At 42.9% G+C, this 21,843-nt stretch overlaps 1 protein-coding gene across 13 annotated transcripts in view; it reads left to right on the forward strand.

Moving 5' to 3' along the window:
* The window catches only part of LOC106591060 (uncharacterized), a 186,060-nt gene extending 168,224 nt beyond the window's left edge, over positions 1 to 17,836 (forward strand). For 10 of the 13 annotated variants that reach the window (XM_082973985.1, XM_082973986.1, XM_082973991.1 and 7 more), the window contains 6 exons: positions 4,210 to 6,306; positions 8,995 to 9,081; positions 10,131 to 10,214; positions 10,721 to 10,906; positions 11,802 to 11,981; positions 14,473 to 17,836. In XM_082973985.1, coding sequence (XP_082830111.1) covers positions 4,210 to 6,306; positions 8,995 to 9,081; positions 10,131 to 10,214; positions 10,721 to 10,906; positions 11,802 to 11,981; positions 14,473 to 14,487 — 2,649 coding nt within the window. In that variant the 3' untranslated portion in view covers positions 14,488 to 17,836. The remainder of the gene's footprint in view (positions 1 to 4,209; positions 6,307 to 8,994; positions 9,082 to 10,130; positions 10,215 to 10,720; positions 10,907 to 11,801; positions 11,982 to 14,472) is intronic. The other 3 variants (XM_082973988.1, XM_082973990.1, XM_082973994.1) reach the window with 3 other exon arrangements.
* Positions 17,837 to 21,843: the final 4,007 nt, after the last annotated feature.

Here is a 21,843-nt window from a genome sequence, read left to right on the forward strand (position 1 = left end):
AGACGCACACTAAATCCAGTCCTCTGCCACCTGAAGATGAGTACGCTCGTTCTTTCGTTCAGTACTGGCTTTCAGAGTTACAGCCGTCCTCTGCAGAACCCATGATATCACTAGATGAGTTAGATGCTGCAGAAACAAGCCCATCTACAGAAATTGAGGATTCTGAATCTCAGCCTGTTTATGAATTCTCTGAAGGAAAAACATCAACTCTAGAATATAGACTGGTTTATAAGGCAGTTCCCTCCATGCTAATGGCCCATACATTTGACCCAGCGTACCAAGGTGAAACGTTCTTGAATAAACCAGGTGTTTTTGAATATGCAAGAGACAGACAGGCTAGAGAGATAATGGAGCGTCTGAAGGACAAAGATATTTTCCTGGACAGGCCGGTCACATCAGAGTCAATAACATCAGAAGAGATTCAGTCTTTTTTGAATGATTGGTCTACTGAGTTAAGGCCAAACTCACCAGCCTCTGTTGCATCACTTGATGAGCATAGGCCTCTCTCTCCAGACTCTCCTATTCCCCAGTTCTTACATCGATGTTGTGATTATTATGTGGAACTCCCTGGTGATAGGTCTTCGTCACCTCAGTCGGTAACGTCAGGCGTTGAATACTGTGGATTATATGTCGATGAACTGATTCCTGAACACAGACCGGATTCTCCTGATTCCTTTTTGGCTGATAGTGAATTCAGAGAGTCAATTGAACAGTTTTTTATGAAATTCAGAACCTTGTCACCAGAATCAGAAACTTCAGTAGATGGTTATTCCTTCTTTAAGCTCTTGTTTGTAGAGTCTAGACCATCTTCACCTGAATCTGTAACATCATTTGATGAGTACAGGCCTCTCTCTCCTGACTCTCCAATTCCCCAGTTCTTACATCAATATTGTGATTATTATGTGTTATTCCCTGCTGATAGGTCTTCATCACCTGAATCAGTAACATCAGATATTGAATTCTCTGAGTTCTGTCTTGATGAATTGTTTGCTGAAGAAAGAGCAGATTCACCTGAATCATTTATATCAGAAGGTGAATATGAACATGTAGACGAGACGCACACTAAATCCAGTCCTCTGCCACCTGAAGATGAGTACGCTCGTTCTTTCGTTCAGTACTGGCTTTCAGAGTTACAACCATCTTCTGCAGAACCCATGATATCACTAGATGAGTTAGATGCTGCAGAAACAAGCCCATCTACAGAAATTGAGGATTCTGAATCCCAGCCTATTTATGAATTCTCTGAAGAAAAAACATCAACTCCAGAATATAGACTAGTTTATAAGGCAGTTCCCTCCACGCTAATGGCCCATACATTTGTCCCAGCGTACAAAGGTGACACTTATTTGAGTAAGACAGGTGTTTTTGAATATGCAGGAGACAGACAGGTTAGAAAAGTCCTGGATCAACCGCATCAATCAAGTGAAGACTTGAGGCCAGTTAGTGTTGAAGAACCTTGTCATTCTGCTACTCCAGCAGAGGAGGAGACGGTACAAGAGGGTTCCTTCCTTGCTAACAGTCCCTCATGTCACTGACCAGACAGTCACAGAAACTTTGCATGAACCTCATTTGCCAATATCCCAGCCAGTATCGACAGAAATCAGAACCCCTTCCCCCGTCTTAGCTGAATGGGAGTTCACCCAGTTGTTGTCCCTTCCTGAGTACAGACCTCTTTCTCCTGAGTCACTCGGTTCAGACAGGGATGGAGTCCTTTTATATCTTGACCACTTATTTACTGACATGAGGCCATGTTCACCTGAATCTGTTGTGTCATTTGATGAGTACAGGCCTCTCTCTCCTGACTCTCCAGTTCCCCACTTCATGCCTAAATGTTGCAATTATTATTTGGCTCCCACTGGTGATCGATCTTCGTCACCTCAATCAGTAACTTCAGACATTGAATTCTCTGAGTTCTGTCTTGAGGAATTGTTTGCTGAAGACAGAGCAGATTCACCTGAATCATTAATATCAGAAGATGGAATGAGATTAGTAGATGAGTCAGACAAAGATAAGAGCCAAGACAGACCAATGACACCAGATTCAACATCGGGAGAGAGCCTGTCATTTTTAGAGGACTGGTTTTCAGAGTTAGATTTAAGACCATCCTCCCCTGAATCCATTGTATCACAAGAGGAGTACAGGCACCTCTCTCCTGACTCACCTGTCCTCCAATATGGACCGGGTCTGTCTGTTTTTGCCGTGTCATCAGGAGAGAAGTGTTGGACACCTGAATCTGTGATATCAGACTTGGATGAGTTTGGTCTGGAGGACTTGTTATGTGCGACTAGAGCCTGTTCTCCTGACTCCGTCTGTTCCAACACAGATACTGTTTTAACAGACGGTCAACATTCTCCTCCAATAGACCAGGTTTCCACTGAACATGAACCTGAAATGAGAGTTGAAAGAGCACGCTTAAAACAACCCCCGGAAATAATAGGGGCCCCTTTTAGTTTAGTTTTCCCAGTTGTTTGCCAAACTCACCGAGCAGTAGAAGCATTTTTTTGTAGGGCCTCCTCCCCAGACAGCCACAGAGAACCCGTAGAGGATGTAGATTTAGATTGGTTAGATGATGTAGAGACTCACAGACCTCACCAAGCGTCCTCTCAGTCGAGTCACGTGCTATCTGACGAACAAAATCTGGGATCTCCTGTTGCTGCTGTCAGGGCGGAGGAGGCAGTTCACGAAAGACTTCAAGCAAGTTGTAAGTCAATCCAAAGAAAAGAACACAGTAATGTCCCTACGTTGAAAGGAAGTGAAGTGCAACCCAAGATTGACGAGACAAGCAAAAGAAAGCCGATGAGAAAAGCGGAAGACAGCCGAGTTTCTGCGCCGTCGGTAAGACCACGCACGTTCTCCGTCAGCAGGGAATGCAGTGACGCTTTCTAAAAACAATTAAGGCTGGAAGTGCGTAGTGCGTAGTTCGCATGCGTCGTGAAGGACCCTTAGGCTCAAGCTTTCACTAATGTGTTTTGACGCATAGCTGTAGGAGCTTGACACTCCTGCTGAGGCATGTTTGCATCAGCAATGCAGGAAGTGTCTCGGAAAGGCAACTAATGAACGGTAGTGAGACACATTTAGTCTCAACGCCATGGACTTCCTTCCTGTCACATGGTGTGTCCTCAAGCTAAAAATGGCTGACTTTATGTAACTTTATTGCCTTCTGTAGTAACCTACTTTTGACCAGAGATGTGCAGGCCCTGGTTAAAAGTAGTGCACTACAAAGGGAATAGCGTGCCATAGGGCCCTGGTTAAAGTAGTGCACTACAAAGGGAATAGGGTGCCATAGGGCCCTGGTTAAAAGTAGTGCACTACAAAGGGAATATGGTACCATTTGGGACATAACCTCAGAAATGGACTGGGATACTGCATGATGGTGCATTTATTCACACAGAAAAAACAACAGAAGTCATGTCTTACATTGAAAGATTCCTTTGGAGCTTAGTAAGGTTAATAGTTGATTGTCTTGAATCTTAATCGGGTTGACAGTTGATTGCATTGGAGCTTAGTAGGGTTGACAATTGATTGCCTTGGAGCGTAGTAGGGTTAACAGTTTATTGCCTTGGAGCTTAGTAGGGCTGACAGTTGATTGGCTTGACTGTGTCTTTCCTACTGTGGTATTCCTGCATTTCAGAGAATGTTGTCCTGTAGAGAAGGCTTTAGGAGAATTTCTTTAAGAAATGTACCCATCGCATTTTGATATAAGGAGATATATGTGTCAACGAGGTCGTGTCCTAATCAAATGAGTACTGCGGAACTGCTTCTATGCTTTGTACTGCTATTACATGTACAGTTCTTGTAAGTGCATGCAGGTAATGTATGTACAGTGTGACAATACGATAGGTTTATTGGTTTGGCTCATCATTTTTGGTAATTTCATTAATTCATTGGAATGTTCATTTGAAATACATTGTCATGATGTATGGAACCTTGTTGCTGCATGTGCTGCATTGCTCCTTTTTTCATACTATAGTTTCCTCAACAACATTAATCATTCATCATTGAGGTTTATATATTCCAGTAACTTTCCCAAAATTCCCAGGTTTTCCAGAAATCCTGGTTGGAAAATTCTTGGATGATTCTTAGAATTCTTCCAACCCAGGATTCTGGGACACCTGGGATTTTTGGGGGAAAGTTACCAGAATTTTGCAACCCTACCTCTATCACAAACTCATTTATAATTTTTTCCCCCATTCCATCATTCTCATCCAGGTTTCAGCAGTATCCTCCATGGAGAATCTATCAGAACCCAAACATGTATTAGCGTTGGACCAACCGTCTACTAATAGACCTATCTCAAACAAAACACTCATGTCTGAAACCCAATCTGTGACTCCAGATCTCCAGATTCCAAATGCCTTTGAATTCAGTCCGTTATCCCCTGAAATGACAATGCCCACTGAGAAGATGAGGGTATCGCCAGAAAGTCCAGAAAAACCATTGAATCTGAACAAGGAGTCATCTTCTTCTGAAACCAGTCCAGTGTTACCAGACCTTCTCAGCCACAACTCAGAAGACAGCCAAGGTGATGAACCACAATGGTCAGCGACCAATCTACAAACACCCCTGGAGTCAGGGGCACCCGCCGAGCTTGATCAGCTGCTGTCGGAATTTGAAGAAATCAAACCGGAATTCCGACCAGAAACTCTGGAACCACTGGACTCACCTCTTTCGGAATCCAGCGAAGTGGGTCTTGAAGATCTACAACCTTATGTTGAGTTTGAAGATCTCTTGCCTGAATCAGACGGAAATCCCACTGAGGGTGAGGAAGAGATCTCTAGTCTAAGTCCCTCATCCCCTATTCAGATCACCGGGGAGACAGCTGAAATAAGTGTAGTGGCCTCAGTGCCGACCGATCTCTCCCTGTCCTATGAAACTGATCCGGAGGTATTTGGGGTGACCGCAGATCTAATCAAGACCTTGCCAGAACCTAGCCAAGTTACAGCTGATCCAGTTCAGTTGAGCCACTTTGAGTACCTGCAAACACACAGAGCAGAAAAATCAGATCTCACTGGTTCCATATCTTTGGTTAGCCCCACTGCTGCTACGAAATCCGTCGGAGCACCGGAATCTCCAGAACCATGCCATAAAGTTCTTGAACTGTCATCAGAATCAATTGTTCCATCTCAAGAGTTCCAGTCACTCGAACATGATGATGCTGCTGTTTTTACCGAACCTTCAACTGTAGAAGAACATCGAATCAGTCTCCCACAGCAGGACCAGGAAACAGTTGATGAAGAATATGACAACTCCAAAGAAACATCAAGCATTCAAGCTGCAGTCAAAAAGGCATCTATTGAACAAAGCAAAGTATTGTGCGAATCTGGGGGATTAACCACTGAGCCCAGCCAATTGGTAGATGAAACATGCATGAGCAATACCCCAGAAGTTGTGTCACATTTAAGGGATAGCACTCCCCCTGAAACCCTTGAATACGATGAGCAGTCGCCCCAGTCACGTTCTGAAGTGACCCCACAGACTCCAGAGACCGTCACCGCCTACAGGTCACATTTAAGGGATAGCACTCCCCCTGAAACCCTTGAATACGATGAGCAGTCGCCCCAGTCGCTCTCTGACGTGACTCCACAGACTCCAGAGACCGTCACCGTCTCCAGGCACTTCAGCTTCGAGGAGTTGATCCCTTACCAGAGTCCTAGGTACCTCAACATGCTCTCTGAAGAGCTCAAGCCAAATACCAGTGAGAAACCATCAGAGAATCCAGTCACCCCTGGTCCAGTAGAACCCAGGGCAGAGATGGTATCAGCTCAACCCGTTCCAGAGGTTACAGCATCAGCCCATGATGAAGAGTTCTTCATGGAGTTCAGCCTCCCTCCTGAGTATGCTGAGGCATCCTCCTCTATCCACAAACCCAAGCCTCCGGCCTACGCAGAAGTCATACGAGGAAGCACCACCATGCACTTATACGAAGACTCTGACCCGGAGACTTACTTTGACTGCAAACAGGGTGTCTCAGACTTCTTCGAGACGGAACCTGACGAACTGAAGAAGAGGGAAAGGTCAGGGGTCGGCCGAACCCAAGGACAAGCGTCCCATTCAGGAGCCCTGGGGAGAAAGTACCAGAAGCCGACGGCGCTTCCGGGTTGCTCCGCAGTGCGCAAACACGAGCGTGGAGTCCTGCTGTCCTCAGGGAGTGAGGATTATGAAGACGCACCTTATGATGACATCAAGGAAGAGAGCGAAGAGCTGGCCCAATCTCCCGGCACACACAGAGACGACTCAGCCTTTTACCAGGCTCCTCAGGAGCTTCGTCCTCTCAGAGCAGCAGATGATGATGACTCCCTGGACAGGGTGAGATGACTGTTGAGAAAATCCTCCCGCCATTCTTACCCATCTCCTGCTCTAACCCCCTAGCTCCTGCTCTAACCCTATCTCCTGCTCTGACCTATCTCCTGCTCTGACCCCCTAGCTCCTGCTCTAACCCTATCTCCTGCTCTAACCCTGTTTCCTCCTCTAACCCCCTATCTCCTGCTCGAACGCCCTATCTCCTGCTCGAACGCCCTATCTCCTGCTCTAACCCCTTATATCCTGCTCTAACCCCTTATATCCTGCTCTAACCCCCTACCTCCTGCTCAAACCCCCTATCTCCTGCTCTAACCCTTATCTCCTGCTCTAACCCTTATCTCCTGCTCTAACCCCCTATCTCCTGCTCTAACCCCTTATATCCTGCTCTAACCCCCTATTCCTGCTCTAACCCCCTATCTCCTGCTCTAACCCCCTATCTCCTACTCTAAGCCTTATCTCCTGCTCTAACCCCCTATCTCCTGCTCTAACCCCCTATCTCCTGCTCTAAGCCTTATCTCCTGCTCTAACCCTTATCTCCTGCTCTAAGCCTTATCTCCTGCTCTAAGCCTTATCTCCTGCTCTAACCCTTATATCCTGCTCTAACCCCCTATCTCTTGCTCTAACCCCCTATCTCCTGCTCTAACCCCCTATCTCCTGCTCTAACCCCCTATCTCCTGCTTCAGACGGAATGAATGCAGTGATGGGATTTGAAACGCCTTTAATTCATATTTTAAACAGAATTCCTCTCGCATGATGGCTTCATGGGAAAGAACAGTGCCACTGACCCGTGATGATGTCTGCTGGGTAGCTGGTTTACATCAAGTTACTGTAACGTCAACGCAGGGATTCAGAAAGCAGGTGCAGTTAGTGAGTTTAAGAATAATGTAGAACGATACAAAACAAGAGAAACATCTGACAAGGAAACAGAACCAATACTCCTGAAGAGTGATCCTAGGGAGTGCTGGATAAAGGGGGAGTAATCAGGGTAGTGATGGAGTCCAGGTTTTCCTCATGATGGTGTGCAGGTGTGCGTAATGAGGGTTGCCAGGTGTGCGTAATGAGGGTTGCCATGTGTGCGTAATGAGGGTTGCCAGGTGTGTGTAATGAGGGTTGCCATGTGTGCGTAATGAGGGTTGCCAGGTGGGCGTAAAAATGGGTTGTCAGGACCGGTGGTTAGTAGACCGGCGACGTCGAGCGCCAGAGAGCGGGAGTAGATGTGACAGTTACATTGTGTTGTTCTTGTTGCCCTGAAGAAGGCACAGTGATACCCACACGGTGGTGGTTTACCCAATAAATGACTGGGAGCTTTTATAGAGAGTGTTCTACTGTCTTTATTTATTTATATAGAGAGTGTTCTACTGTCTTTATTTATTTATATAGAGAGTGTTCTTTATTTATCTATATAGAGAGTGTTCTACGGTCTTTATTTATTTATATAGAGAGTGTTCTACTGTCTTTATTTATTTATATAGAGAGTGTTCTATGGTCTTTATTTATTTATATAGAGAGTGTTCTACGGTCTTTATTTATTTATATAGAGAGTGTTCTACGGTCTTTATTTATTTATATAGAGAGTGTTCTACGGTCTTTATTTATTTATATAGAGAGTGTTCTACGGTCTTTATTTATTTATATAGAGAGTGTTCTACGGTCTTTATTTATTTATATAGAGAGTGTTCTACGGTCTTTATTTATTTATATAGAGAGTGTTCTACGGTCTTTATTTATTTATATAGAGAGTGTTCTACAGTCTTTATTTATTTATATAGAGAGTGTTCAACGGTCTTTATTTATTTATATAGAGAGTGTTCTACTGTCTTTATTTATTTATATAGAGAGTGTTCTACTGACTTTATTTATTTATATAGAGAGTGTTCTACGGTCTTTATTTATTTATATAGAGAGTGTTCTACTGTCTTTATTTATTTATATAGAGAGTGTTCTATGGTCTTTATTTATCTATATAGAGAGTGTTCTACGGTCTTTATTTATTTATATAGAGAGTGTTCTACGGTCTTTATTTATTTATATAGAGAGTGTTCTATGGTCTTTATTTATCTATATAGAGAGTGTTCTACGGTCTTTATTTATTTATATAGAGAGTGTTCTACGGTCTTTATTTATCTATATAGAGAGTGTTCTACGGTCTTTATTTATTTATATAGCCTTACGGTTCTGGTTGTCTTTCCATCTGCTTCACATCTTGATGCTTTCCTCATATTTGATCAGCTGTGTCCTTTACTGAGAATAGACCAGAACCACATTCTGTTGCTATTTAGCCAATCAAAATCTAGTTTTCTACTCTATGTTGCTTTGCATGATATGGAGTGGTATGAAGCTCCCAGTTTCAGCACATTTTGTTGTACTTTGTAGTTTTGAAAACAACCCCCCCCCCCCAAAAAAAAAACATTCAAAGCTTCCTTCAACCACTTCATTCAAATAAGGAAACTAAAGGAAGGCACACCATGACATCATCAACACTTCCTTTTGCTTTGCTCACCAACAAAACAAAATGTCTGCATCCCAAATGGCACCCTATTCCCCATATAGTGCACCGCTTATGACCGAAGCCCAAAAGGACCTAGAAAATAGGGACCTCAAAAGTATTGCACTATATAGGGAATAGGAAGCCATTTTAGAACCATCCAATGGCATGTAATGACCCACAATGCACCTGTGCTGCCCCGAAACCAGGAGGTAGCTGTGGAGGTGGGTGAGATGACTTCTGATGAGGAGGAGTTCCTGACCTCCAGAGTAGTACGGAGGAGGGTTATCATCCAGGTACCTTCCCCACAGAGAGGAAGCCCTCCTGGGAGGACGTGTGGTCTGGCTTGATGCTTCAGCATGTAGGGATGTGGCCCCTATTGGGGTCTCTGTGTGGTCTGAGGAGAAAGTTTGAAACTTATTTTGCGGATGGGGATTGTTTAAAACAAACAGCATGATGGGATTTCCTCTCTTTTGTTTAATGAATGGGAGACCTTTGTCTGATCCAGTGGTTGTTAGTCCAGTATGAAATGTGTGTATTCTGTACTGACCGACAGAATTGTTATATCTGACCCAGTGATGTGTGTATTTCGTGTATATTTAACTTTTCACGCTGGAGTCTTACTAGTGTTGTAACAATCTCTTTGTTTCATTTTTGCTGTTTTGGGATGCTGTGCTGGGATGCTGTGTTGGGATGCTGTGTTGAGATGCTGTGTTGGGATGCTGTGTTGGGATCTTGTGTTGGGATGCTGTGTTGAGATGCTGTGTTGGGATGCTGTGTTGAGATGCTGTGTTGGGTTGGGTTGCTGTGTTGGGATGCTGTGTTGGGATGCTGTGTTGGGATGCTGTGTTGAGATGCTGTGTTGGGATGCTGTGTTGGGATGCTGTGTTGGGATGCTGTGTTGAGATGCTGTGTTGAGATGCTGTGTTGAGATGCTGTGTTGGGTTGGGTTGCTGTGTTGAAATGGAAAAAACCCCGCTAATTTTCATTTTCCGTTGCAAAACATTTTAAAACGTTTTCCTGTTGTGTTTCCTCATGAATATGACCTGTGCAGTCTCAAGTGAGTCCCAAATGGAACCCTATGCTCTATGTAGTGTACTACTTTAGACTAGGGCCTATAGGGGACATCTATTGGTGTCATATAAACTATATAGGGAACAGCGCCCCATGTGGGGAATCATTGTAATAACAGGCCTCAGCGCCCCCTGTGGTGAATCATTGTAATAACAGGCCTCAGCGCCCCCTGTGGTAAATCAGTGTAATAACAGGCCTCAGCGCCCCCTGTGGTGAATCAGTGTAATAACAGGCCTCAGTGCTGACTGTGTGTCTCTCTCTCTCTCTACAGCAGGATGAGATGACAGACATCCCTCCTCAGACCGTGACAGAGGAGCATTACACAGATCAACATGGACACACGGTGGTCAGAAAGGTAATCATACGTTGAAATTAAGACAATGTTTGGTTCCTGTCATTTAGTCATTACATCTGTGTTTTCACAATCCTATTCCTGGGCAGTGGTGTAAAGCACTCAAGTAAAAATACTTTAAAGTACTACTTAAGTCGTTTTTTGGGGGTATCTGTACTTTCACTATTTATATATATATATATTTTTCAACCTTGTCCTGGTTGTCAGAAAGTCTAAAAACACTATTTTCTTCCACAATAGTGTTCAAGGAGTTTATACTACAGGAACGGCTGACATTAGTATGACATATTGGCAGTTAAAGAGAACTAACTACCTGTTGTGAAATGTCTACTGTCACTTTCCCTCAAAACTTACTAAATAAGATGATCATTTGGTTATAGCCAGTGTGTGTGTGTGTGTGTGTGTGTGTGTGTGTGTGTGTGTGTGTGTGTGTGTGTGTGTGTGTGTGTGTGTATCTGTGTGTGTGACTTACCCTAACCTGTTCTGTGACTTTTGCCCTCTCCATCCAGGTTACTCGTAAGGTGAACCGCCAGGTGATGTCAAGTGAGGGGTCGCAGAGGGAGGAGGTGAGGGTGGAGGGGGGTGCCCCCCCAGGGGAGGAGGGGGACGGATACTCCAGAGTGGTCGAGAGGACCGTGCTGAGGAGCCACAGAGATCACTCAGAGGTGAGGGTGGAGCTGGGTGCCCCCCCAGAGGTGAGGGTGTGTATATGTGTTTGTCAGGGTTGGGGTCAATACCAGTTCAATAGCGGAGGTGGATAAAGATGACAGCCCCCATTTATTACAGCTACAGTTCTCTGTGTTGCTTCTCTTTTCCTGTATAAACAGCTACAGTTCTCTGTGTTGCTTCTCTTTTCCTGTATAAACAGCTACAGTTCTCTGTGTTGCTTCTCTTTTCCTGTATAAACAGCTACAGTTCTCTGTGTTGCTTCTCTTTTCCTGTATAAACAGCTACAGTTCTCTGTGTTGCTTCTCTTTTCCTGTATAAACAGCTACAGTTCTCTGTGTTGATTCTCTTTTCCTGTATAAACAGCTACAGTTCTCTGTGTTGCTTCTCTTTTCCTGTATAAGCAACTACATGATCCCACTTTTAGTTTCAACATGCTGGAAATGTGAAGAAAAAAAAATCGATTGTACTGCTTTATTGGTACATTCAACCATATCGCGCTCCGTAGTTTCAAAACGAATTGGACAGTACTAAAACAATGACGTCATATCTGAATTCTACTTATCTTTATGGATGTTCGCCATTCCACGCAATTCAAGAAGTTCACTGTAATTCCATTTCCATTTCCTGTTCTCTTCAATGCTTTTCAATGAGGACAATGTGGAATTGGAGTTAGTTTTCCTTTCTGAACAGACTGGAATTGAAATGGAATTGTGCCCAACCCCCTGGTGTGGTTTGAATTGTTCATACCAGAATATACCTGATGTATCTTTTCATAATAATAATATATTCCGTTTAACAGACACTTTTATCCTAAGCCACTTACAGTTTAATTATGGGTGGCCCCAGTGGTATTTAACCACACAAGATCAATTACATATTGTATTTTATGTTATTGCAATCTTTCCTTCCTGTCCCTTCTAGGTGACATTTTCTGAGCGTGACTCTGACTCAGTGTGGGGTGAGGAGGAATCAGCTGAAGGTCGCGAGGTCAGCCGTGTGGAGCGGAACGCGGTGGTGGTGGAGGGGGATTGGACCGAGACGCACCACGGTGACCCCACCCTGACCTCTGACCTCCCCACGGCCCGGGACGACTTCACACAGGTCAGCCTCCAACCAGCCAATCAGAATAGCCATCTCTCCCTCCATCTCTCCCTCTATCTCTCCCTCAATCTCTCCCTCCATCTCTCCCCTCCATCTCTCCCTCCATCTCTCCCCTCCATCTCTCCCCTCCATCTCTCCCTCCATCTCTCCCCTCCATCTCTCCCCTCCATCTCTCCCTCCATCTCTCCCGCCATCTCTCCCCTCCATCTCTCCCTCCATCTCTCCCCTCCATCTCTCCCCTCCATCTCTCCCTCCATCTCTCCCCTCCATCTCTCCCCTCCATCTCTCCCTCCATCTCTCCCCTCCATCTCTCCCTCCATCTCTCCCCTCCATCTCTCCCTCCATCTCTCCCTCCATCTCTCTCAGTCTCTGGGGTACATGGGGGGGGGGGGGTTATCAGAGCAGATCTCTAGTGGAGGAGAGAGAGACGGTCAAGGACGACGGATCTGTCATCAGGAGGTGTGTGTGTGTTGGTGTGTGTGTGTGTGTGTGTGTGTGTGTGTGTGTGTGTGTGTGTGTGTGGGTGTGGGTGTGGGTGTGGGTGTTGGTGTTGGTGTTGGTGTTGGTGTTTTTGTTGCGTGTGTGCGTGCGTCTGTGTTTTTGTTTCAAGTGTATATGTATGTGTGTGTTTTGTTGTAATGTGTGTGTGTGTGTGTGTGTGTGTGTGTGTGTGTGTGTGTGTGTGTGTGTGTGTGTGTGTGTGTGTGTGTGTGTGTGTGTGTGTGTGTGTGTGTGTGTGTGTGTGTGTGTGTGTGTGTGTGTGTGTGAGTGTTGACTAACAAAGGAGAATCTCCAGTCAATATGGTTTGAAGGAACCATGGAGGTGAAGTTACCATGGTAACTGTTGAATTGTCACAATGTGGTGTGAAGGAACCATGGTAACTGTTGAACTGTCACAATGTGGTGTGAAGGAACCATGGTAACTGTTGAATTGTCACAATGTGGTGTGAAGGATCCATGGTAACTGTTGAACTGTCACAATGTGGTGTGAAGGAACCATGGTAACTGTTGAACTGTCACAATGTGGTGTGAAGGAACCATGGTAACTGTTGAACTGTCACAATGTGGTGTGAAGGATCCATGGTAACTGTTGAACTGTCACAATGTGGTGTGAAGGAACCATGGTAACTGTTGAATTGTCACAATGTGGTGTGAAGGATCCATGGTAACTGTTGAACTGTCACAATGTGGTGTGAAGGAACCATGGTAACTGTTGAATTGTCACAATGTGGTGTGAAGGATCCATGGTAACTGTTGAACTGTCACAATGTGGTGTGAAGGATCCATGGTAACTGTTGAACTGTCACAATGTGGTGTGAAGGAACCATGGTAACTGTTGAACTGTCACAATGTGGTGTGAAGGATCCATGGTAACTGTTGAACTGTCACAATGTGGTGTGAAGGAACCATGGTAACTGTTGAACTGTCACAATGTGGTGTGAAGGATCCATGGTAACTGTTGAACTGTCACAATGTGGTGTGAAGGAACCATGGTAACTGTTGAATTGTCACAATGTGGTGTGAAGGATCCATGGTAACTGTTGAACTGTCACAATGTGGTGTGAAGGAACCATGGTAACTGTTGAACTGTCACAATGTGGTGTGAAGGATCCATGGTAACTGTTGAACTGTCACAATGTGGTGTGAAGGAACCATGGTAACTGTTGAATTGTCACAATGTGGTGTGAAGGATCCATGGTAACTGTTGAACTGTCACAATGTGGTGTGAAGGAACCATGGTAACTGTTGAATTGTCACAATGTGGTGTGAAGGAACCATGGTAACTGTTGAACTGTCACAATGTGGTGTGAAGGAACCATGGTAACTGTTGAACTGTCACAATGTGGTGTGAAGGATCCATGGTAACTGTTGAACTGTCACAATGTGGTGTGAAGGAACCATGGTAACTGTTGAATTGTCACAATGTGGTGTGAAGGATCCATGGTAACTGTTGAACTGTCACAATGTGGTGTGAAGGAACCATGGTAACTGTTGAATTGTCACAATGTGGTGTGAAGGAACCATGGTAACTGTTGAACTGTCACAATGTGGTGTGAAGGAACCATGGTAACTGTTGAATTGTCACAATCTCTTTCCTTCTAACATTCTCTTTTTACTTCCTACGTTGTCGTCCGTTTTGGCCTTTCTTCCCTTTGCTGTTGTTTACTATCCATGCTTTTAGTTTGATTATCAGAGGTACTAATCACCCTGTCTCCCATCTCGCTCTCTCTGTCTCCCCTCTCGCGCTGTCTCTCTCTGTCTCCCCTCTCTCTCTGTCTCTCATCTCCCTCTGCCTTCTACTCTACGCTCTCTCTCTGTCCTCCTTTTTCTCTCCATCTTTCTCTCTCTCTACTCTCTTCTCCTCCCACTCCTTCTCCTCCCCCTCCCCCTCTTCTCCCTCTCTTCTCCCTCTCTCTACCTCTCCTCTCTCCTCCCTCTCTTCTCTCTTCTCACTCTCTCTACCTCTCTTCTCCTCCCACTCCTCCCTCAGGGCCAAGATGTGTAAGGGGCATACCCAGAGACGGACAGTAGTGAGGGGGGAGGAGCCTGTGGTAACAGGAAGTAGGTTCTCTTGGAGCGACTAGATGAGCCCTCTGAGGGGTCCTGACTCCACGTCCTCCAGCAGCACCTTCATCACCTCATCCACCTCTACTGTTAGAAGGAGGAGGAAGAGGAGGAGGATGGGGGAGGAGGGGATGAGGAGGAAGAGGGGAGAAAAAGGAATAACAGGCCTCCTTTCTCGCCTCGCTAGTTTCCTGTTCGGCCTCTGACCCCGCCCCTTTCCCTGAAGATCCACCAATCCTATGCATCAGGCACATGCAATCCCAGAGTGCACCTCAGTCCTCCACCGTCTTCCTGTTTCAACAATCACTACTGTTTGGTCTTAATTAACCTGCTTATTCACTTCTTTTCTTTCTTTCTTTTTTCTTTTCTTCTTTGTGTGTTTTTTTCCTTTTGCATTTTTTTTTTGTGACCAAAGAGTGTTTTTCCATGTTTGTTTTCTGTACGTATTGGATCTTGATGCTGTGGTAGAACACAGACAGACATTAGTCATATATGTGTTGTACTGCTAGAGTAGGTGGTTGGACTAACAGACGCTATGATATACATCTCACAGGACTACCTGTCACTGGTACTACTGTAACACCTCACAGCACTACCTGTCACTGGTACTACTGTAACACCTCACAGCACTACCTGTCACTGGTACTACTGTAACATCTCACAGGACTACCTGTCACTGGTACTACTGTAACACCTCACAGGACTACCTATCACTGGTACTACAGTTCTTAGTTATTCTTACTACGACATGAAAACTACAGCACTTCCTCTTCCTCATATTGACCTTTCTTTTAAAAAGGTCAGATATCACGATGTCACTTGTAGCAACCCTTAACCCCAATCCTTGCTTCCTGCTTCCTGCTTCCTGCTGCTGCTGGAGTGTTTAGTGTTCTTGTTCTACCTGTCTTCAGAAAGTAGCTATATCTAAATATGTGGTTTAAAAAAACTTTTGTCACCCGTAACCTAGGCAACCTTATTAGTCCCCTCCATTACCAGGTAGAGTAGGCATGACTGGTTGGTTAGCTGGTGACGATCATAGCTGAGATATGGTTAATAATATATAGCCTTGATCCTTCTCTCTCTCTCTGTCTCTCTGTCTCTCTGTCTCTGTCTCTCTGTCTCTGTCTCTCTGTCTCTCTCTCTCTGTCTCTCTGTCTCTGTCTCTCTGTCTCTCTCTCTCTCTCTCTCTCTCTGTCTCTCTCTCTGTCTCGCTGTCTCTCTCTCTCTCTCTCTCTCTCTCTCTCTCTCTCTCTGTGTGTCTCTATCTATCTCTCTCTCTGTCTCTATCTATCTCTCTCTCTGTCTCTCTCTCTCTGTCTCTCTGTCTCTCTGTCTCTCTCTCTCTCTGTCTCTCTGTCTCTCTGTCTCTCTCTCTGTCTCTCTCTGTATCTCTCTCTCTGTCCCGCTCTCTTTCTGTCTCTTTATCTCTCAGTCTCTATCTATCTATCTATCTATCTATCTATCTATCTATCTATCTATCTATCTATCTATCTATCTATCTATCTATCTATCTATCTATCTATCTATCTATCTATCTATCTATCTATCTATCTATCTATCTATCTATCTATCTATCTATCTATCTATCTATCTATCTATCTATCTATCTATCTATCTATCTATCTATCTATCATCTATCTATCATCTATCTATCTATCTATCTATCTATCTATCTATCTATCTATCTATCTATCTATCTATCTATCTATCTATCTATCTATCTATCTATCTATCTATCTATCTATCTATCTATCTATCTATCTATCTATCTATCTATCTATCTATCTATCTATCTATCTATCTTCTTGTCTTTTAAACTCTCTCTTGGTATATCTCTCTATGGTTTTTGACATTTCCAACCTCATCTCATTGTTTGACGCGTGTGTGTATGCGTGTGTGTGTGTGTGTGTGTGTGTGTGTCAGACCTGAATTGCTGCTATGAAGGGAGTGGTTGGTAAAAGCAGCAGTCTTCTCTGTTATTGGTTCAATTCTTTCCTTGTTTTTGAAGTTCTTCTTCTGTAGTTTTGGTTCAGTTCACTATCTAGATTTAAGGAACTAGTTTTTGTTTGTTGATTTGTTATGGAGACTTGACGTTTCCTTTATTAGGAAATTCCTTTATTTTTTTTCCCAATGGTGAATACGCTGTGAATAAGTTGATAAGGTGTGATCATGACTGTCTCGTTTAGAAACAGTCCTCTGATATGAAGAGGTCTGTGTCACTAATGGCATCCTATTCCCTATGCAGAACCCGTAGGGCCCAGGTCATAAGTAGTTCACTACATAGGGAATAGGGTCCTGGTCATAAGTAGTTCACTACATAGGGAATAGGGTCCTGATTATAAGTAGTTTACTACATAGGGAATAGGGCCCTGGTCATAAGTAGTTCACTACATAGGGAATAGGGTCCTGATTATAAGTAGTTTACTACATAGGGAATAGGGTGCCATTTGTGCCGCAGCCCCGAGGTTGGTATGAGAGCTTCTCAGATGGTTCTTAGTTTGATTTATCAATGTGATTATTGATTACTTATCGGCCCTTGAGAGTGTGGGACCAGGTGTTAGTGGTTGTGTGTGTTTGTGTGTGAATTTGATGACATGAGCAGAGAAAAATGAACTTTATTTCACAACAACCACGTTGCACTCCTGACTGTCAGGGGGACGCACCTCCACGCTTTGGGCACAAGGACACAGGAAATGGTATGTTTAGCCAATGGGAAGGCCCATCTAGGCAGAATACAGTATTTGTAGCCAATCAGTCAGCCCCATGTAGGCTGGGTTCTGTATGTCTAGCCAATGGGAAAGGCCCATGTAGAAAGTATATGAGGGCAGGTACGGGACAGAGACACACCTGACTAGAGGTGTGGTCAAGCAGGTTGAAAGTATGTATACACGGCATCATTCACAGCTCAGAGCATTACTGTATGTATTTACCACAGTCATTAGCTACTGTATGTATTTACCACAGTCATTAGCTACTGTATGTATTTACCACGTCATGTATTTACTTCACTGATATCACTGGTTACTTACTGTGAGTGACGTTTAAAAATAATATTTAAAAAAAATAAAGTGATACAAATGCAAAACTAGTGGAAGTTCACTGTGACTGGTCGGTCCGGCTTTTAATTTAACCAATCAGCATTCTGTTTCCGTGGTGACGGCATTTATATACATATATGACATTATACATATATAAATATTTACGAGGGCATGTATTAGTTTATTAAAATGGTATAATAATAAAATGCTGCAGTGTGTTTATGGCTGATAGAGAATAAAATGTACAAGTAATTTCCTGTTGTGTTTTTATTGTGATTAGAAGTACTGTTGATGAAAACCTTACAACTTTTCTCTTCTTTAAGTGACTACAATATAACTTATTACAGTACAGAACTTATTCATTACAGTACAGAACTTTTTCATTACAGTACAGAACTTATTCAGTACAGTAGAGAACTTATTCATTACAGTAGAGAACTTATTCATTACAGTACAGAACTTATTCATTACAGTACAGAACTTATTCATTACAGTAGAGAACTTATTCATTACAGTACAGAACTTATTCATTACAGTACAGAACTTATTCTTTACAGTACAGAACTTATTCATTACAGTAGAGAACTTATTCATTACAGTAGAGAACTTATTAATTACAGTAGAGAACTTAATCATTACAGTACAGAACTTATTCATTACAGGACAGAACTTATTCATTACAGGACAGAACTTATTCATTACAGTACAGAACTTATTCATTACAGGACAGAACTTATTCATTACAGGACAGAACTTATTCATTACAGTACAGAACTTATTCATTACAGGACAGAACTTATTCATTACAGTACAGAACTTATTCATTACAGGACAGAACTTATTCATGGGTTGTATGTTTCATCACAATATTGTTTAGAATTTTTGTTTTGGACTGATGCCTGACTGAGCATTCTACTCAATGCATCGTCATTAAGCGCTGATGAAGATTTTCATCGAAAGTCCATTACAGTGGCTTGGAAATACAATGACATTCAAAAGGAGGCAAGTAATTAGTAGGAAAACCTTTTGTTATCATTTTGATGTCACCAGATTGACTTTAGATGCAGTTAGCTAGCTAGTTAAGATTGAGGGGAGGCCACTGGATTTTAGCTAGCTAACGTTAGTATTGCTAGCTATTTTTTGACAGAAACTTTGTTAGCTAATGACAACATTGCCATCTGTCTAAAGTAAATCTGACAACATGATAATTCTGGGAAAGTTGTTTCCTACTAAATATTTGACTACTTTAGTAATGTCAACGTATTTCCAGGACACCATAGTGTAATTCAGACTAAACAGTAGTTGGCCTCTGTCCAGAATGACTGGGCTTCTCACCACTTTAGGGCTTCATTATGGATAGAGGGCGGTTTGAGAACATTCATAACAATGGCTGATCGAGGGCGGTTTGAGAACGTTCATAACAATGGCTGATAGAGGGCAGTTTGAGAACGTTCATAACAATGGCTGATAGAGGGCAGTTTGAGAACGTTCATAACAATGGCTGATAGAGGGCGGTTAGAGAACGTTCATAACAATGGCTGATAGAGGGCGGTTAGAGAACGTTCATAACAATGGCTGATCGAGGGCGGTTAGAGAACGTTCATAACAATGGCTGATAGAGGGCGGCTAGAGAACGTTCATAACAATGGCTGATAGAGGGCAGTTTGAGAACGTTCATAACAATGGCTGATCGAGGGCGGTTTGAGAACGTTCATAACAATGGCTGATAGAGGGCAGTTTGAGAACGTTCATAACAATGGCTGATAGAGGGCAGTTTGAGAACGTTCATAACAATGGCTGATAGAGGGCGGTTAGAGAACGTTCATAACAATGGCTGATAGAGGGCGGTTAGAGAACGTTCATAACAATGGCTGATCGAGGGCGGTTTGAGAACGTTCATAACAATGGCTGATAGAGGGCAGTTTGAGAACGTTCATAACAATGGCTGATAGAGGGCAGTTTGAGAACGTTCATAACAATGCCTGATAGGAAGCAGTTTGAGAACGTTCATAACAATGGCTGATAGAGGGCGGTTAGAGAACGTTCATAACAATGGCTGATAGAGGGCGGTTTGAGAACGTTGAATCAATGAATCCATTTTGAAACAATGAATCCAGAATTCTAAATAATGTCACGGGTCTGATTGTCAGGGGTATGCGTCATTTTAACTGACTTATCTGGAAGGGCCCATAAAGATCTGAATGCGACTGCTGCTGCTGCTGCAAGAGAGAGAGAGAGAGATAGAGAGATAGAGAGAGAGACAGAGAGAGAGACAGAGAGACAGAGAGAGAGAGAGACAGAGAGAGAGAGACAGAGACAGAGACAGAGAGAGAGAGAGAAATAGTATAATTTATGCCGCTGCTCTTGCTTTTCATGAGAGTGGAGCGTGGTGCGTGCAGCTTGTTATTGGCCAATCATAAGTCATCAAAGCTTCATGTGTGGCAGAAGTTAGGAGATATCTATTCAGAAGTTAGGAGATATCTATTCAGAAGTTAGGAGATATCTATTCAGAAGTTAGGAGATATCTAATCAGAAGTTAGGAGATATCTATTTAGAAGTTAGGAGATATCTATTTAGAAGTTAGGAGTTATCTAATCAGAAGTTAGGAGATATCTAATCAGAAGTTAGGAGATATCTATTTAGAAGTTAGGAGATATCTATTTAGAAGTTAGGAGTTATCTAATCAGAAGTTAGGAGATATCTAATCAGAAGTTAGGAGATATCTAATCAGAAGTTAGGAGATATCTATTTAGAAGTTAGGAGATATCTATTTAGAAGTTAGGAGTTATCTAATCAGAAGTTAGGAGATATCTAATCAGAAGTTAGGAGATATCTAATCAGAAGTTAGGAGATATCTATTTAGAAGTTAGGAGATATCTATTTAGAAGTTAGGAGATATCTATTCAGAAGTTAGGAGATATCTAATCAGAAGTTAGGAGATATCTATTCAGAAGTTAGGAGATATCTATTTAGAAGTTAGAAGTTATCTAATCAGATGTTAGGAGATATCTATTCAGAAGTTAGGAGATATCTATTCAGAAGTTAGGAGTTATCTATTCAGAAGTTAGGAGATATCTATTCAGAAGTTAGGAGTTATCTAATCAGATGTTAGGAGATATCTAATCAGATGTTAGGAGATATCTATTCAGAAGTTAGTAGATATCTAATGAAAGGAAGATGGTAAAGGATAGGCTACAACGACCAAGAGCCAACAGGCAGGCTGCTACTTAATATTATGAATGGAGTTATGTGTAACTTTAGGGTGAGAAAGTGCATGCACTGCAGCATAGTTAGCCTAGCTAGCTAACAGTAGCTAGCTTAACTAGCTTCTCTTCCCGGTTTGATGTAGCCCAAGACAGGTACTATGTAATCATATTTGATCCAGTCCAAGACATGTACTATGTAATCATATTTGATCCAGTCCAAGACGTGTACTATGTAATCATATTTGATCCAGTCCAAGACATGTACTATGTAATCATATTTGATCCAGTCCAAGACAGGTACTATGCAATCATATTTAATCCAGTCCAAGACATGTACTATGTAATCATATTTGATCCAGTCCAAGACAGGTACTATGTAATCATATTTGATCCAGTCCAAGACAGTCCAAGACAGGTACTATGTAATCATATTTGATCCAGTCCAAGACAGTCCAAGACAGGTACTATGCAATCATATTTAATCCAGTCCAAGACATGTACTATGTAATCATATTTGATCCAGTCCAAGACAGGTACTATGTAATCATATTTGATCCAGTCCAAGACAGGTACTATGTAATCATATTTGATCCAGTCCAAGACATGTACTATGTAATCATATTTGATCCAGTCCAAGACAGGTACTATGTAATCAGGTTTGATCCAGTCCAAGGTACAGGTACTTTGCAGAATAATATGAAATGGTCTGAGACCAGGCTGGGGAGCAGGGAGGAGTATTTGATGATAAATAACCTAGCTATTATAGCAGGAGTCTGCTTGGTTAGTTACATTTACATTTTAGTCATTTAGCAGACGCTCTTATCCAGAGCGACTTACAGTAGTGAATGCATACATTTCATACATTTTTTCTCCGTACTGGTTGATGTCTCTCCCTCACTCCTCCCTGGTCTCAGACCATTTCATGTTATTCTGTATGTAAATCTGATAGACTCCATTTAGTATGATAGGTTACGGTTGGTATGGTTACATAAGACAGGTAGTTAATGAAGGCAAAAACGAGAGGGCAAGAGTTTCTACTGTTAGACACTACCA

The sequence above is a fragment of the Salmo salar genome, chromosome 04 (genome assembly GCF_965601325.2).
Source record: "Salmo salar chromosome 04, fSalSal1, whole genome shotgun sequence".
Classification (NCBI taxonomy): domain Eukaryota; kingdom Metazoa; phylum Chordata; class Actinopteri; order Salmoniformes; family Salmonidae; genus Salmo; species Salmo salar.